The 14,520-nt window shown below is 48.6% G+C and overlaps 1 protein-coding gene across 2 annotated transcripts in view; it reads right to left on the reverse strand.

Moving 5' to 3' along the window:
* ADISSP (adipose secreted signaling protein) overlaps nt 1–14,520 on the reverse strand; it is an 86,225-nt gene that overhangs the window by 18,563 nt on the left and 53,142 nt on the right. For both annotated transcript variants that reach the window (XM_054989698.1, XM_054989697.1), the window contains exon 4: nt 5,828–5,966. In XM_054989698.1, the coding sequence (XP_054845673.1) occupies nt 5,828–5,966 (139 nt within the window). The remainder of the gene's footprint in view (nt 1–5,827; nt 5,967–14,520) is intronic.

Genomic DNA, 14,520 nt, shown 5'->3' on the forward strand with positions numbered 1-14,520 from the left:
CTCAGAAGCTAAGCAGGGTCGGCCTTGGTTAGTAATTGGATGGGAGACCTCCAACAAAGACCAGGGTTGCAGAGCCCGGCAACGGCAAACCGCCTCTGTTAGTCTCTTGCCACGAAAACCACACCAGGGGTCGCCATAAGTCAGCTGTGACTTGAGGGTACGACACACAGAGTAGTACCACACACAGAGTAGCAATAGTAATAATAATAATCTATCCATCTCTATCCGTCTCTCTGGCTTTGTAACAGAGATGCCTAAAACTCAGGCCCTCTCCACAAGATCTTTCTTTCTTTCGAGTTCCCCAGAACGACTCAGCAGGCTGGATTTGTGTGTTTGTGTGTGGCTACCAGCATTCACTACAGTACACACACCCCTCCCCAAGACTTGGGAGCAGGAAGTACCGGGGCTGCAGCAGAAATCCACACCTGCAACCCAGAGTGCACCAACAAAGGATACAGACTGAATGCATCAAAGAGGAATGCCAAACACTGTGGAAAAATCTCCAGTGCGTGTGCGTGTGAGTGAGAATGTGAGTGTGTAGTGTAGTACATTCTGGTAGCGCCCCCCCCCCACACACACAAAAATCCAGCCTGCTATATCGTTTTGGGGAACTCAAAAGCTTGCATGTCATTTGTGATATTTTGGGTGTAAGTTGGAAAAAACAAACAACTTCTCCTACACACCTTTGCTGGAGGAATTAGGCAGTGGCCGGCCTTGGCAAGCAGCTAGCCCCTGCTGAGGAGCTGCGGCTGAAACCAGAACAAACAATGGGCTGTCCTTGCCCGTTGCCAGCAAAAGCCCAGAGCCAACCTTGCTTGCAGTTCTGGCAGCCAATGATGGCATTAACCCAGCATAGGAGTGGCCCTGCTGTCTGGCCCAATTATGTGCCACAGTGCCCAAGAGGGAACTGCTATGCAGACTCACCTGGGGTGGGCAAGAAGCTTGCTGTATCATTTTGTGTTTTGGCCTCCTCCAGTACCCCCACACACAAAAGGAAACACAACCTGAGCTAGTAAGTGTTAATTATGCAACACAGCTCACAAACAATGCGGTTGGCAGCCGAACAAAGAGCACGCCGTGAACTCTGCCCCTGCTTGGAGCGGCCTCCGATTGCTACCAGCTGCAGAGGAAAAGGGCAACAACAGCCCACGCTTCCCGTTTGTGCCACTCCTGGTCTTCCGCAAGGGAGAAATAATCAGGGTGGGGAGGGCAAAGGCCATTGTGATCTGTCGCTCAGCTCCAAGGCCGGGCTGGCTAGCAGCACTCCGAAAGGCAGGTTAAGAGATGAGATGAGATGCCAAGCAGGGGGCACTCCAGGGTAGGCAGCTGAGGAACAAGAGGTGTCAGACGACGCCTGCAGGACCCCCTGCAAGGGAAGAGATCCCCACAGACTTCCCAAGTTGATTTGCCACGACGCATGCGGCTGCAACGCATTCCCACATGCTTTCCCAACAGTGCTCATACACGAGTGCAGATGCCGTAAGGTTACCTGGAGGAGGAAGGAAACCCCTTCCCCGGGAACTCAGGACACAGACGGAACCTCCCACCCCCTCCTACCTTTGGATCTGGGTCCAAACGGCTGAATCTAATGCCTTGCTCTGACCCCTGGAGGACGTCAAAGGGGGGGGGGGTTGTCCCCTTGGCTTTCCTTGGCATTGGAAAAGGGTCCCACGAGGAACAACTAATAACATGAAAGGAGGGGCTAACCTGGTTGGGCGAATGCTATTAAGCAGGGCTTTTTTTCTGGGAAAAGAGGTGGTGGAACTCAGGACCGCACAATGACGTCACTTTCGGTCAGCTGGAACAAGGTTTTTTTTTTAAAGTTTAAGTCGCCCTCGGTGAAAATGGTCACATGGCCGGCGGCCCCGCCCCTGATCTCCAGACAGAGAGGAGTTTAGATTGCCCTCCATGCTGCTGCACAGAGGGCAATCTCAACTCCCCTCTGTCTGGAGATTAGAGGGCGGGGCCACCGGCCATGTGACCATTTTCAAGAGGTGCCTGAACTCTGTTCCACCACTTTCCCGCTGAAAAAAAGCCCTGCTATTAAGTATTCAGTTGGTCCAGCCTCCACACACCCTCTCTTCCTTCCTACTTAGAATCACAGAGTTGGAAGGGACCCCCCAGGGTCATCTAGTCCAACCCCCTGCACAGTGCAGGAAATTCACAACTACCCCCCCCCACACACAAACACACTTGCCCCAAACTATTCTCCCCTCACATGCCAGGAAAACCAGATGCAATCCAGGGCTAGGTCTTGAGGCTGCCAGGCACTGTCCAGAAGTAACACCCCCCCCCCCCGCTTAGAATGGGTTTTGTAGGGGGCAGCAATCATCGGGGAAAGGAGAAGGGAACTTTCCCATCTCTGCCATGGGATTTCCACAGCATTATTGGTATGGCAGCTGAGGACTTAAGCAGTTTAAGAATAATATTTCCCCATTACGACGGAGTCGCAAACGGAAAAAGGAGCATTTGGGTGACCAGGAAAGCCGAGGGGAGCCCCCCTCATCTCATTGGTCACCAACATTCAGACCCACAGAAGACAAGCAAGGCAGTTCTCCCCCCACCCCAGCCTCTCTTCTGGAACAAAGAATTAGGCGTCCCTAACGGATTACAAACAGAACTCCCCCACCACCACCCCATGCAAATCTGGACTCCTGCTCAAAGCTAAGCCCCATCCGTTGTTCCTCCACTGTGTTAGCAAATAGGGAGTTGGGAGCGGGGGGGGGGTGGATGGGGGAGAGAGCGAAAGGAGAGGAGCAGGCAGCAAATTAACCTAGCGATTAACTATTCCAAGGAGAGTCGGCAATATTTAGCAGAAGAACAAGCACGCCTTGTACCACCGTAGCGGCACGTCCATCAGCCATGCAGAGGAATAAAAATGATGCCGCAGCAGCCCCCTCCAAGCACTGCCGGAATGCTCTAGGTGGCAGCAACAGAACTGTATGCGAGCACCAGGCTGGGACCTTCACGGCTGTAGCAGGGAAACGCACAAACGGCGTGCTCATCTTCTCCCAGCCAATGTCCTTCAATGGCACATGGCCCCCCGAGGCACATTATTTGGGTCTTTAGAAGCCTCCTGAGTACAGGTGGGAATTCTTTGGAAGCTAGAGCTTGCTCAGCACTCATGGCCCATAATATCCCGAGATCGGGACCCAGCTGCAGAGCTGAAATCGTTCCACCGCAGGGGCAGTACACTGGCCCGGGTCCTCAAGGCCCGGGAAGGACAGACAGAACACAGCACCCCAAAACAGGCAAGTTATGTTAAATAAAAAACCAAGACAAATTCAGGAGGAGGCCAGCCAAAAAGGGCCGGTTGTGCAACTGACCCCCTACCCAGGACCAAGAAAGAGGAAACGGCTGAGCTTCATTCACCCATATGGATCTGGGGAAGGAGATAAAATGGGCTGCCGACTGGAGAGCCCCAAATAGGACTCAACTCTGCCCCTAACTCACAACACTGGCCTATTGGGGGGGGGGGGTGTCAGCCATCATGGGATAATAGCCCCCAAGCACTCGTATGAGAAGGAGTAAGGAACTGCAGTGGAGAACACATGTAAGGAAGGCCAGACTTGCCCTTCATTTATTTGTTTCCTTTGCACCCTGCCTTTCTCTACAACGGGGAACAAAAGCAGTTTACGCTGTTCTTCTCTCCTCCATTTAATCCTCACAACAACCCTGTGAGGTTTGCTGCTAAGCAGAACTTCCAGAGGAGAGGACACCTTTGCCTGCAATGCGTGCCTGAGACACAGATTCTAGAGCACACCCTAAGTGCAAGGCCAAGCAGCCCTGCGGTGCTGCAAGGCCCAATTTTATTCTCACAACGACCCTGCGAGATAGGTTAAGCTGAGAATGTGCGTGACTGGTTCAAGATCATGCAGCCAGGCCCGGAGGACGTCACAAGAAACTGCTAGGCTCTGCTGGAAACAACCAACCTTTGCTAACAAATCACAAAAAACAGTTCTGCCCCCCCCCAAGCTTGAGAAGGCACGTCCAACCAGAATGGGGTGAGTCTGCTAGCAGAATGCAATAGGGTTTCTCACATCACCTACATCTGGATTACCCTTTGCCTGCAGAGATCACGTCACAAACATTTTGCAAGCTGCCTGGAACTCCAGATAGGGAGTGGCAGACATTCATGCCTGGAGGCACAAAGACCCATCAGCAGCTTTCATGCCACACCCCTCTGCATTCCACGGGGCTGCTCCGAGGAATGGCCACCTGATCGCTGCTGTCTGTCAACAGGTCCTGCCCTGCATAGCTTCCCCTTGAATAAAGGCAGCCGCCCTCTATTCCTGACACAGCACTTCAAATATTTCCACCGGTTAAGAGCCAGGCGATTGCTTGCTGGAAAATGCACAAGCTATGCACCTCTTGCAAGTCATCAGACAAAAGATATCCAAGTCGGTTCTCTGTCAGAATAATGTCACCTTGCCCCCAAAAAAGGGGGGAGAGGGGCTAATAGTGATGTCCCAAAATGTGGGCAAGCGCATGTGCGCAATCTCCACCACCTCAGAAACAAAAGGCCTCTTGCAAGCACCTTCCTCATGCATCTGACAAAGAGAGCTGTGGCTCTCGAAAGCTTATGCCACAATAAAGTCGGTTAGCCTTAAAGGTGCTACTGGACTCTTTACTATCTTGAAAGCAATGCCTAATCACCTCCCTCCTGTTTGGATCCAGCGTGTTAAAAGCTCAGGCCAGCACCAGCCTGCAACAGACAGGATGGTACCACTGCAGCAGCCAGGAAATGAGGAGGCAAAGGACAGAAAATTCCCAGTGAGAACTGACTGGCAGGGCGGATAAAAATCAATGTTTTTTTTAAAAAAAAAATTAAATAATGGATTTTTAAAAATTTAAATTGGATTTTTTAATAAAATGTTTTTTTTAGGAAAAATCTATCTAAAGATAGTTTTCCATTTAAGATATATTATAATCTAATGGTCATAGATCCAGAGGAGTTAGCCGTGTTAGTCTGTAGTAGCAACAAAATCAAAAAGAGTCCAGTAGCACCTTTAAGACTAACCAATTTTATTGCAGCATAAGCTTTCGAGAATCAAGTCAGATGCATGATCCAAACTGGTCAAAGTATGTAGCATGAGGCTGTATATTCATGCAACGTTTACATTTTCTGGTAAATGAATTCTATTAATGCACTCACAATGTTTAAAATTTAAATGGGATTTTTTTAATAAAACGTTTTTCTGTAAGAAAAGGTTTCTGTAAGAGGTTTCTGTAAGAATGGGCAATTTTTCTGTCTAGAAGATATTATCACAGGCGCTTGGGTTTACAGTTCTCAAAACACAGTTTGTGTTCTCTCTCACTACACTTCCCGTGGAACCGTGCGGGAAACCAACGCGTGTCCTCCACACGTCAGGTGTCTCGTCTGTATTGTCTCTCAGTCTCCACAGTGTCCCAGGCCTCCCTGCAACCAGGTGCTACGGCTGCCAACAGGTAAGTTTGGGGAAAGGGGAATGGAGGGTACCGGGCGAGGGAGGCCCTAGGCCCAGTTAGGCCCATGAAAGCATCGTTGGGAGAGGGACAGACTTTAGCCAGTTGCATTTGCAAACAAGACTCTAACTCCATTCGGAGTGGAGCCCGGCCTTGTAATAAGGAGCCACATACGATTAAAAGAGGCTGGGTTGGGGGGGTGGGGCGAACACAGAGTAGCAGAAAGGTCTACACCCTCCCACCCACAAAGGCTTAGGGCAGGAAGAAGAACATTTTGGTAACCCATGCTCTGTTGCAGGACAGCCAAGGAGCACGCGTACCTCTGGACCACACACCTGCTCTTGAGCCGCACAACCACCAAGGGCAGGAGAAGAGCGTTTACCTTCAGAAGCCGTCGTAATGTCAATCACTCGAAGGTTCAGGTTCGGCAACGGCACAGCAGAGACCTCCTTCCCCAGATGCTGCACAAAAGGCAGAAGGAAAGTGATTTCGTACTTGTGCAGGATCTTCAGGAACCCGACCTGAAAGGAGAAGGAGGGCCGGGCTCAGAATTACTGACGCCACTGCAGACACACCGGAATTCGGAACAGCAGAGGAAAAGGCCAGCAAGCCAGAACCCCGAGACGGCTGGGCACACTGTAGATTATGAAGCCTATCTCCCTTTCCCACCATGACGGAAGGGGCAGAGGCACTCATCTCTTCTTCTGCACATGGGCATGGCACAGATAACGCACCCAAAACATTGAGATCTCTGGGAATGAGCTCAGCAGCTTACCCCCATCATGGGGAAAACCGGCTCCCACCCCCTGGATCCGTAATGCAAAACCCGGTCTCATTTTGCTAGAGATCTATTCAGAGCCAAGCACACCTGCCCTGCATGGGCCACAAGACGATGCTCCCCAGTTCCTTTTGGATTTTATTTTTTGGTAAACAGGCCCCACTGTTGTGCACTGCACTCCCCAGCACCAGGAAAAGGTTGTTCAGACTCAAATTAGCCACCTCCTTCCCCCCTGCAGACCAGAGAGACACCCTCGGCCCTTCTTCCAAAAAGGCCTTATTCTATGGTTTTAGCTCCATATGTAGCAAATTTACTCAGCAGAGAACTCCCTCCAACCCCAACACTGTTTCCTGGTCTCGCATGCTCCTGCGCAATTTAGCAGCACCCAACAAAGATCCCTTCCGACATCTTACACTGTAAGTCACCAGAGCTTTCCCTCATCTAACCTCAGCAATACTATTCCTCTAACTTTTTAATACTTGGAGAGGTGGGAGGTGCACTCAGAGAGCCAGTTTGGTGTAGTGGTTAAGAACGGCAGGACTCTAATCTGGAGAACCGGGTTTGATTCCCCACTCCTCCGCTTGAAGCCAGCTGGAGGACCTTGGGTCAGTCACAGCTCTCTCAGAGCCCTCTCAGCCTCACCCACCTCACAGGGTGATTATTGTTGTGGGGATAATAATAATATACTTTGTAAACCACTCTGAGTGAGCGTTAAGTTGTCCTGAAGGGCGGTATATAAATCGAATATCATCATCATCATCATCATCATCAACCTGTTTGAAACCTAGAAAGCCGGAAATGCTTCGCCATGACGGTTGTAGCTGACATTCTCACCTCTCAGTTCCTTCAGCAGAGTGTGTGATGGAAACTCATCTTCTTGCTCTTTGGGAGGGAAGGGGACAGAAGGGGGGGGTCCTCAGGGCCCTTACATACGTTTGTTTGGGTCTGAGAGACCCCCGCTCTGCTATGGAAGCTTGCTGGGTGACCATGGGCCAGTCATACACTCTCAGTCACATCCCATGGGGTTGTTGCAGGGGTAAAATGGAGTCGAGAAAAACGATGTGTGTCATTTTGGGTCCCTGCCGGGAAGAAAGGTGGGGTGCAAATGAAGTAAATACAAAAAAACCCAGCAGGGAACCCACAAGGACTTGCCGGGGTCACATTACTCCTGATATCCCCTCCCTATACTATTTCTCCTCTCTCTCCTCCTAGCAGCCCTCATATCCTCTCCCCTTTCTCTGCTTCCTTCTCTCCTTCCCACTCACCAACCACCCTTTCTTTATCTGTCCCTCAGTCTTCAGGATTATTATACATTTATACTCCACTTTTCCCCGCCAATGGGGTCCCAAAGCAGCTTGCATCATTCTCTGCTCCTCCGTCCCATCCTCCCAACGACCCTGCGAGGTAGGTTAGGCTGTGTGACTGGCCTAAGGTCACCCAGAGAGCTTCCACAGCAGAGTGAAGATTCAAACCTGGGTTTCCCACAGGGACAGACTAGCCATTTAATATACGGGGAAATTTCCCAGTGGGCCACTACCTTAGAGGGCTGCTGGTGGCCTGAGCCAAAAAGAGCCAAGCCTCAGCCACTCTGCCAGAGCCTCAAGACCCATGTGGCTCAGACGATTCACTGGCCACGGTAGCTGGTGTCAGTTCAGTTGAGCTTCTTCCTGCAAACGGGCAGCAGCGTGAAGAAGGCAATTGGTGAACTGACATCAACGACCACTGCATTTAGTATCCACTGCGGTTTGCAATGCTTAGCCAAGGGACCTCTGGGCTTGCTCCAGGGCTATTTTCACTTTCTGGTCTCCGAGATGCTAATCTGGCACTCTAACCACTACACAACACTGTCTCTCAGCTTTGCCTCTTCCCCTCTCCTGGCAGCCTCTCCCTGGAAAGTCTGGCTCAGTTATGCTGTTGCAAGACGCTCGGGTGAGTTGAGAGGAGTTGCGCCTGACCAAGTCACATCCATTGTGCGAAGGCTCCCGCCAGGCCCAGGCATTTGGCAGGCGTTGCCTCGCTTGGGTGAGCTGCACAAATTGCGTGGCAGCAAGTTGTCTGGTAGCCGCTGCTTGGCTTGCTGCTGCTCAGTCCTCTCTCCCGGGCAGGGTAGAGTGGAGCAGGTGTAACAAAATGCTTCTCATTAGGGCTTGCTAACTGGCCAGCGCCAAGATTTATAGGCCGACTCTGAGCAGCTTCAAGGCCCTATGAATTGCGACCCAAAGCAGATCTCTCTCTTGGGGAGAGCCTGTTAATTAGCACAAAGGATTTATATGGGTCCTGCTTGCTTATTATCTCCCCGCCGAGACACAGAGACTTCTCGTTAGAGTTTAATGTTTTATTCTTTAATGAAATACACTCTAATCTTTTTAACAAAGCAAGATATCAAAATATAAAATACTGTTAAGAAAGAACCAATACAAATGGAACAGATAGAGGCTAGAAGGACGGATTCAGTTAGCATCTCTCAATCAAATCTAAGATTAATTCAAAATCAAGTTCGTTCGTTCGTTCATTCATTCATTCATAGTCCGCCTTTCTCACTGAGACTCAAGGTGGATTACATAGTGTGAGATCAGTACAATCAGTAGCAAGGACAAGGGCAGGCATTTCCACACAGTGTCAAGGACATTTCCATAGACAATGTCATAAGGTAGATGAATACAAGTTTACAGAGACATAGCATTAGCCAGGATCCAATACAGGGTTGAAGGATTGCTGAAACAGAACATAATCCATTCTAGGGCTGACATTAGACCACATGAAGCACAAGCAGTATATATGAGTACATATTCAAAGCAACAGATAATATGTAAAGCAACATAATGGTGAAGCCCATGGTTCCCAACTCATTGGTGAAACATCTGAGACCCCCTCCCTACAATACCGCCCTCCTATCTGAGTAAAAAAGCCTTTTTGGATAATTCAGTTTTGCATTGTTTGCAGAAAGCTAAGAGCGTGGGAGCTCTCCTGACCTCCTCAGGCAGGCTGTTCCATAAGGTAGGGGTCACTACAGAGAAGGCCTGTGTATGGGCTGCAGTTGATTTTGCCCATGTGCAGGCTGGCACCTGCAAGAGACCCTGTTCAGATGAGCGAAGCTGCCGTGGAGGGACATAGGGAGGGAGGTGGTCCTGTAGGTATGTCAGGCCAAGGCCATGAAGAGCGTTGTATGTAATAACTAGTACCCTGAATTGAGCACGGGAGCTGATAGGCAGCCAATGGAATGACTGCAGGATGGAAGTGATGTTCATACTCCTGTTTGCTCCTGCTAACCGTCAAGCTGCAGCTTTTTGCACTAATTGGAGCCTCCTAGTTAACTTAGATGGATGACCAATAAATAGTGCATTACAATAGTCAAGTTTTGACGTCACCATAGCATGGATCTAGGTGGCCAGGCTGGCTGTGTCGAGGTAAGAAGCCATCTTCCAGGCTAGAGTGAGATTGAAGAATGCATTTTTTGCCGCTGCCTTAACTTGTTTTTCTAGTAGTAGCACTGAATCCAGTATAACCCTTAGGCTCTTAACTGACTCTACAGGGGTCAGACGAACTCCATTGAACGTGGGGAGTACAATGTCTTTCAGGATATCTGACTTTCCCACAAGCATCACTTCGGTCTTGTCTGGGTTCAATTTCAATTTGTTATTTTTCAGCCATTTCACCACGGCTGTCAGGCAGCGATCTAAGATTTCTACTGCATCTTGCGAGGGCCTGGATAGCGAGATAGAGAGTTGGGTGTCACCTGTATATTGATGACACCCAACTCCATAGCTGCGAATGAGTTCTCCTAAAGGTTTTACGTAGAGGTTGATTAACACGGGAGAAAGGATTGCGTCCTGTGTAACCCCACAAGATAGTTCCCATTCTGAAGACAGCTGATCTCCGACGGCAACCCTTTGGGTCCGTTCCATGAGAAATGATTTAAACCAGTCCAAGGCACATCCTTTGATGCCCACTTCTGTTTCTAGACGCCTCAACAGGATGGCACGGTCTACTGTGTCAAAGGCTGCGGACAAGTCCAGGAGGAGCAATAAGGAGGCATTTTCTATGAAATGCATTGGATTTCCCATCAGTGCACAGACAACTACCATGTTCCCACCTAGATCTTCTTCCAGCAAGATCTTAACTCCTTTTCTGGGTATTTTTTATACTAACTGACACATGATATCTGATGAGAAATCTAAGATCTTTTACACATGACAACAATATAAAATTAAGATTGGTTTAAGATTTAGTTAATGATTCAGTTCGCCTAGCCCAAAAGAGATGCTATGTCCAGCGGCAAGAGAACTATATAAATCGTTAGACGGTGACAGGAAAAGTTGTGAACAGATCATCAACCGTCTATACTAACAGCGAGAGATCCATTTATCGGCTACCGTTCTCTATTTTTAATTGGCTGTCAAAGATGAAAAGGACACCTGTGTGGTTATACAACCTGTTAGAAAAAACTACATTAAAGTTCATACGACATTCACTAGAATACACTTGTTTTGCTAAGGTATAATGGGCTGTAATCTGTATTTCCGTGACACAGGGGTGCACTGGGAAACCCGAACAGCCCTGGAAAACTCTTCTACTGGAAGAAACCAAGGAGTGAAGGCTGACAGTACTGTTGTGGTTGCCTAGCTATGAGATCTCCTTCATTAACAACAACAACAACAACAACAACAACAACATTTGATTTATATACTGCCCTTCAGGACAACTTAATGCCCACTCAGAGCAGTTTACAAAGTGTGTTATTATTATTCCCACAACAACAATCACCCTGTAAGGTGGGTGGGGCTGAGAGAGCTGGGACTGGCCCAAGGTCACCCAGCTGGCTTCAAACGGAGGAGTGGGGGATCAAACCTGGCTCTCCAGATTAGAGTCCTGCCACTTTTAACCACTACACTAAACTGTAAAGATATAGGCACTACTTTTATTATTTTGGTTTTTATTTTAACCCCAATATATTTTTCTCACGACTTTAGATTTTGCTGAAGTCTGAAACTTTGCTCAGTTTTGTAGCAAGATCTGTTTTATCTATTCATGGCTCCAGTCTCCAGATTTAAGTACTCACAGATGAGGGTTGACTGACAATTAGATATATAGATAATAAAATCAAAAAGAGTCCAGTAGCACCTTTAAGACTAACCAATTTTATATATATAAGACTAACCAAATTTATATATATAAAATATATATATATCTAGATAGATCACTATCTATCTAGATATATAGATAGTGATCTATACATACTATTTGCAAGAGCAGCTTTGTCATTCATTGAGTTCTTCCATTTCTTGTCAACCTTCCTTCTTGTTTCATCTTGGTTCCTTCAGTGTTCGAAGCATAACCTGTTTGGCTTGTCCCCTAAACCTTTATTTTCACCCCCCTCCCCAATCCCGAACCTGGGGAGTCATCTTTAGATACCAATCCCTTTTTGCCCTTCCCTTCTGACGATCTATTCATTTGCTTGCTTTTCACACTCAATCCAAACTTCTTTGCTTGCAAAATGGTTCACTCTCTTGCTCTTTGGGAAGACTCTTCTATTTTTGCAGGGACTCTTTAAGGGGGAAGAAGGGCAACACACAAATCCTGTCCCAGTCGCAGAGAGAAGCAGACAGGATGTAAATTAGGTATAATTGCAACTAAATGCACAATTACATTCAAAGTCAGTTAGGCAAGAATCAGAATAGTAACGTAATTACTCCAAGCAGAGAGCTCAGCTTCCCAGACGAATGACGCAGAGCTCTGGAGTATGAACATGCCCTCCCCTCACACACACACACCAACACACACACACACACACACACACACACACACACCTTAGCTATAGAGGGACCCTGGTAAATTGGTCGTTCTCAGATTGCAGAAGTTTGCCCAGAGAATACCCGTAATATTCAGCCAGCACCCAGAAAATGATCTGATAAAGCAGAGCATTAAAGAGATTCCTAGCTGACTGGGGCAGGGGGGGGTCCTCTCCTCCCACCCTTTCCAGCAACATCTTACAGGCACCAAAGCCAGGATTCGTCTTGCCCAGCATCCTGTTTTTTGATGGAAGCCAACCACGATGCCCTTGGAAAGTCACAAAGCAGAGAGGGAACCACCTGAAATGAATAAGTTGCAAAACATCCCAGTGCCCAGAATGAATAATATCCAGAGGAGTTAGCCGTGGTCGTCTGTACTAGCAAAATAGAAAAGAGTCCAGTAGCACCTTAAAGACTCACCAGCTTTACTGAAGCGTAATAAGCTTTCGAGAATCACAGTTCTCTTCGTCAGAACAAATAAGGCACTTTGGACACAGCCCACCTGGGAGTTCTCCTCAGCAAGCCCCACAGATGTTAAGAGGCAGTGCGCCAGGGCCCCACAAAGCGTTGCGCGAAATGTGACCGCAGACAAAGGGAACAGAGACCAGCCGCCTGGCCCACCCAGAAAGCAAAGAGTGGACCAAGCCAGGCTGCTCTATTCTAGCCAATGGCTAAGACCAGACACGCTCATGCACCCAAGCACAATCACAAGGCATTGCTGGACCTGCCCCATTCACACGTGCAAGTGATCACTTGATATTGCCACAATGAACAAGCTTTTGCAAGCCACTGCAAAGTCTCAGGGCCTCCTTGGGTCTGCAAAATCCATCATGTCTTGCAACTTTCATGCTGAGAATTTAATTTCAAGGTGTGGACAGGCCCAGTTCGGATTGGGACTGACCAACATAGGAAGAGGGTCTGTTTTCCCAACTTAAAGTGGCCCAAGAAGGGCCATATGTACAGATAAATGCATAGCCAGGTTTCCTTAAAGATGTATGGAAGGATACGTTCGTAATGGACTAGAAGCCTCTTCCTTTTTTGTAAGGAAACAGTGGAAGAAATTCATAATTTCCTACACATTCGTATGGATACCACATCTATCAGAGAATACACAGCCAAATCTGGGGGTTCTGCCCCTTCCAGGCCTGCTGTGGCTCTTTACTCTCCATAATTTCACACTTGCTGTCGTCTGCTTCTCTCTTCCTTAATTTTTCTTAGTGGGTGAGGAGACACCTTTACGGGTCATACAAATCATCCGAGCAACTGGAAAGAACACGCTACACCATCTCTCCACTCACAACAACCTTTTTGAGTTAGTTTGCAAGGTACACGAGCCTAGGTATTCAACCTGGAGCAAAACCCTGGAGGCAACGGGAATGCCTAAATGGAGGGCCACTGTCTACTGACAAAGCAGGTACAAATCCAGTACAAACAGCTAGCATAAAGGACCTCCAGTAGCAGATGATGGAAAAGATCTCTCTCTCTCTCTGTATGAGTCCCTGGATAGCCCTGAGGAACACAGTATAGCAGCCCAACTTAAGAATAAATCAGCTTCAGGTGCTTACAGGGACATGAACACATACCTGAAGCTCCCTTATGTTGAATCAGACCATTGATCTATTAAATTTAGGACTATTAAGCACTAACCTTAGCAGGGCTTTTTTTCTGGGAAAAGTGGTGGTGGTGGAACTCAATGGGTTGGCAGCACGCGGGGCAACTCCTGGCAGGAGGTGGTGCCCCTGGCACCATATGCATGCACGTGAAGCACGCTTCCAGTCCCGGGACTGCACGATGACATCACTTCTGGGAAGTGACATGATCACGCAGGGTGCAGCCACCCCTGGGAGCACTCCCACAAGTGGGGGGGAAGTTTAAACTGACTTCTGTGCCGCTGGCAATTTAAACTCCCTCCCTTGCTCCAGCTGACTGATGCAAAGGGGGATTTTAACTTGCCCTCCACGCTGCTGCTCGCGAGTTAAACTCCTCCCCTTGCTCTAGCTGACTGGTGCCAGTCAGCTAGAGCAAGGAGGGGTTAAAGTTTAAATCACCCTCCATACCGCTCGAGAGTGGTGTGAAGGGTGATCTACACTCCTCCCTTGCTCCAGCTGACTGTCAGCTAGAGCAAGGAGGGGTTAAAGTTTAAATCGCCCTCCATACTGCTTGCGAGCAGCGTGAAGGGTGATCTAAACTCCCCCCTTGCTCCAGCTGACTGGAGCCAGTCAGATGGAGCAAGGGGCGTATTTTAAAGTGACCATTTTCTAGAGATGACCATTTTCTGGAGGTGCCGGAACACTGTTCCACCGCGTTCCGGCTGGGGGAAAAAATCCCTGATCCTTAGTGCTAATAAGGTTAAGAATACTCAAATGAGCAGTGGCTCTCCAGGGTCTCAAGTGGAAAACTTTCATGTCCCCTGCTGCCTAGTCCTTTTAACTGGAGATGCCAGGGACTGAACCTGCGGCCTTTGGCATGCCAAGCAGATGCTTTAACCACTGAGCCACAGCTCCTCCC

Source organism: Eublepharis macularius, chromosome 10 (genome assembly GCF_028583425.1).
Source record: "Eublepharis macularius isolate TG4126 chromosome 10, MPM_Emac_v1.0, whole genome shotgun sequence".
Classification (NCBI taxonomy): domain Eukaryota; kingdom Metazoa; phylum Chordata; class Lepidosauria; order Squamata; family Eublepharidae; genus Eublepharis; species Eublepharis macularius.